The sequence below is a fragment of the Salvia hispanica genome, unplaced genomic scaffold (assembly GCF_023119035.1).
Source record: "Salvia hispanica cultivar TCC Black 2014 unplaced genomic scaffold, UniMelb_Shisp_WGS_1.0 HiC_scaffold_287, whole genome shotgun sequence".
Taxonomy (NCBI): domain Eukaryota; kingdom Viridiplantae; phylum Streptophyta; class Magnoliopsida; order Lamiales; family Lamiaceae; genus Salvia; species Salvia hispanica.
The window spans coordinates 15,498-19,571 of record NW_025952011.1 but is presented as its reverse complement, the minus strand read 5'-3'; the positions used below and the strand labels follow the sequence as shown (position 1 = coordinate 19,571).

General features: G+C 44.3%; 1 protein-coding gene across 1 annotated transcript; it reads left to right on the top strand.

The window, feature by feature from the left end:
• The first annotated feature begins 3,257 nt into the window (after positions 1 to 3,257).
• LOC125198822 lies at positions 3,258 to 3,575 on the top strand. The gene has a single exon (XM_048097083.1). The coding sequence runs from the start codon at positions 3,258 to 3,260 to the stop codon at positions 3,573 to 3,575; it is 318 nt and encodes a 105-aa protein (XP_047953040.1).
• Positions 3,576 to 4,074: the final 499 nt, after the last annotated feature.

Sequence of the window (4,074 nt, the reverse complement as noted above, 5' to 3'; positions counted from 1 at the left end):
TGTATTGGAGTAGTAACGGCTATGTCACCATGTGAACCTTCAATTTGGTTAGCCTCCAAGCCTCTTTCTAAAAGCAGATTTGTCTTTAGTTCCTTATTGGGAAGGTTGACTAGCTCACCAACCACCACTTCATTTGCATTGGAGGGAACATCCATCTTTGACTGGAGTTTGAATCGGTTGTAATCATCCACCGGGGCGGCAGACACTTCGTCGCCGGCGACCTTGCCGGATTCCGGTGGAGCTTCTCCATCAATGGAAGGCGGAGGGAAGATAGACCCCTTGCATTTTGGAGCCTCCATGACAAGGTTATCCACTGCTCCAAAATCGATCCTTTTCCGTAGTTGTTTATCTTCCGGGAGGGGCGAGAGGTCAAGCCGTTTCCGGCCATTTCCTTTAGTGGGTGGCGCCGGCGTGTTCTTCCTTGCCTTAAGCCTTGCCTTGGCAGCCATTTTCTTAGGCATTCCAGTTAGAATTGGGGCTTGATTTGAACGAAATACCATCTTTTGGTCTGAGATATATGAGGCTTCTTCGGTGTCTTGCGCGTTGGTGGCTGTTGAGGTCGCCATATCCGGCAAGGCCGAGCCTCCCCGGGGCCAGGGGTGGGAGGCCTCGCGCGAAGTAGCCACGGATTTGGTCAAGGGATTCGTGATGGAGAAGGGTTGGAATGGGTGGTCGGAAGGTTGGGCAACGGTGGGGCAGTCACCGGTTGGCCATTACGCTAGAGAGAGAAAGTAGAGAGAAGGAGGAGCTTCCTGTGGTTCGGACAAGCATCCGGCAGCCCCTTGAAACGGGACCAATAAGAACTCGGAGACTCATCGTATTCTTGTTTGCACTCTTGAATCTCCTTCTTCAAGGCATTCGTCTTGTTGGATGGAAAAAAGTAATCCAGAAATTCCAGTTTAAAATCCTTCCACGTGTTGATCGAGTCCGGTGGAAGCCTTAGCAGCTAAGTGTTCGCCTCCCCCTTGAGAGCAAAGCGGAATTGCTCAAAGACGGTAGTCCTCCTCGGTTGCCTCGTTGGGTCGCTTCTGAATGCTGCATAGTTTATTGAACTCGTTCAAAAATTCATAGGGGCATTCGTTCCTACGCCCAGAGAAAGTAGGTAGAACTCCAAGTACATTTGTCTTGATATCGATGTTGGTTCGGGACTATAGCATGAGCAGGTTCACCGTCAAGATGTGCGGTGAGCGACCCTATTTCCGGATCGGGGTCTAGTAGATGAGCCATATCTGGATCCTTCTCCTCCTCGGTCTCGGAATGCTCTGATTCGGTTGATGTCCCCTGGGTTCTCCTCTGTCGATGAATTCCACTCCTTTTCACTTTCTGACTCGAACGGAAATGGATCTTCCGTCCTAAATCCTGATCTGGTGGTGATGGTAGATGTAGATTCCTTGACTCGCCACTTGTATTGGCCACTCCCTGATCCAGATGAGCTTGCCCAACTTCCAGATTGGAAGCCTGCTTTCATAAACTGTCAGGGAGAAAGAAAATAACAGAAATCAAAAATTATTCCAAATCCTTAAATGAAATAACAACAAACGCCATCCATCCCCGGCAACGGCGCCATTTGAAAAGCCCTTAGGTGGTTCTGTGTGTTCAAATAGGAAATAACAGGTTCCCTAGATCCAGCAAATCCACTAGATCACGTGGTCTAGGAACTCGTTGATCGCAAGGAATCCCGGTCGTCGGACACACAGAGCACTTCTTTCAAAAACCCTCAACCACTTTACTAAACCTAGTATAGGGAAGTAGGGATTGATCCCACAGAGAAGGATGCGTAATACTCATGTTCAAGGATTTGGGTGTGTTTTTGGTGTTGGCTGCTGCTACGCATTTTCTTGGGTTGAGGAAAAACAAAATTTACTTGACTTGGGAAACTTTAAAAATTCTTAAGCTAACAGCTAGACCTAGGCAAAAATTATGAAAAGGCGTGGTAAAGGAAATTAACTATTCAACACTTAATCTAAGAAAACTACTTCTCTACTATACCTAGGAAATAAACCTACTGTGGGGACCATGACTGAAAAAGCAAAGTACGAACGAAAAGTTGGCAGAATAACTAACTCTCGTACTAACTAACAGCGACATCGTCTTCTTCAACCAAATTGCGTAAAACTTCTTAAGAAATTCAACATGAGCGAAATTAAAACAGAGCAACTGACTTTTAAATCAAATTAATGCATAATCAACGAAGAACCTAACAGATCTGCATACTCTAGACGAAGAAAAACAGGAAACGAGAAGAAAACAGAATCCATCTAACAACTATCTTTCCACACGTCGAATCCAACCTCAGACGCTAAATCCACTCCGGATCCAAGCGTCCGACACGAACTCCAACTAACAGAAACTCTTCATCACGTTAGATTTAAACAAGGAACTCCGAATACTCAAATAACCACAGATCTATCACCAAATTCCATATCAAACACCACAACATCAAAATAAACAGAGATCGACATAACATTTGAAGAAATAAACTAACAGCAGAGAGATCAATGCAAATTGACTTGAAATTTTAACTGCTAAACGCAGATCAACAAACGGAACGACAAATAAGTATCATCCGCAGCAAGGTCGACTCCCAAAAGTGAAGTTCGACGGTAAAAAGGAGCAAAACAACTGAAATTAAAAGGAATTGTATCTTCGCCCACACTCGGGCGGTGTTGCCAACCACGAAATTTCTAAGAAAGTAACCTTCCGTTCCCGACTACCCCAGATCCATTCCCAAGTGTGTGTAAAGTGTGTGAGCTAAGAAGAGTAAAAAGTGATAATCCTTGCGTTGCATGCTCTTCTATATGTAGGCGTTTGAGTGGGGCCCAACGAGGTATAGATAAGACTTTGATGCCCTCAGCTTTTGACTCCTCTGTCACGCCAATTTCCCTTGTAAATTCTGCTCACTTTGTTCCTTTCCTTCGCTAGACCATCTCCTTCAGTACTTCCTTGATCTAGCGATTTTCTTCACACACCTGGCTTAGGAAACGTGTTAGACCCAGCAAATTATAACATTTTTCGCACATTACCGATGCATGAAAGTAGCCTTATCAGCTACGCCCACCCGTGACTCAAAGGAGGTAGCTAAATTTCTGCGGACCAATATTTTCAATAGGTATGGGGTACTCAGAGCCATCATCTCGGACCAGGGAACGTATTTCTGTAACCGAACAATAGAAGCTTTGATGAGAAAATATGGCGTACATCATCGGCTGTCTACACCATATCACCCCCAGTCGAATGGTCAAGCTGAAGTCTCGAACATGGCAATCAAAAACATTTTGGAAAAGACGGTGAACACCACGAGGAAAGATTGGAGTAAACGCCTCAACGATGCTCTCTGGGCTTACAGGACTACTTACAAAACACCGATTGGAATGTCACCGTATAGATTGGTGTTCGGAAAAATGTGTCATTTGCCCGTGGAAGTGGAACATAAAGCTTACTGGACCATTAAAGAGATGAATATGAAGGTGCCGGCCTGTGAAGAAGAACGGAAACTGCAGCTACAAGAATTTGATAAGCTAAGACTGGAGGCATTCGACTCGGCCATGTGGTATAAAGAAAGAACAAAGTTCTAGCACAATAAGAGCCTCCGGGTCAAGGAACTTCGAGTAGGGAAAAAAGTACTACTTTTTCAATCTCGACAAAAGCTAATGCCTGAGAAGTTAAAATCCAAGTGGATAGGGCCATACACGATCGTTGGCCTTCGAGCAAATGGGAGCAGTAGAGATTCAAGGAAGTGCCCCAAACTCAGTTCCTTTCCTAGTCAATGGACGCAGGGTGAAGGTATACAAAGATAATGTAGATCTGCATGTGGTGGAAGAGACGCCACTACATGCATCTGCTATTATTTCTTAAATTGGTCAGGCAAGTTGATAACCTCAATGAATTCCTGGGTCAGGTAACATAGGGAACGGAAGTTTATTTGTACACTGACCCAAGAAATTTTGAGGATACTCATTTTCTATGTAAATAGTTCAGTTGCTTTCTAATACAAGAAATCCAAACAAATTAAAAAAAAATTAATCTTCCAGAAACTTTTTTTCGAAACACCAAACTCTCTGGGAAAATTGTTTT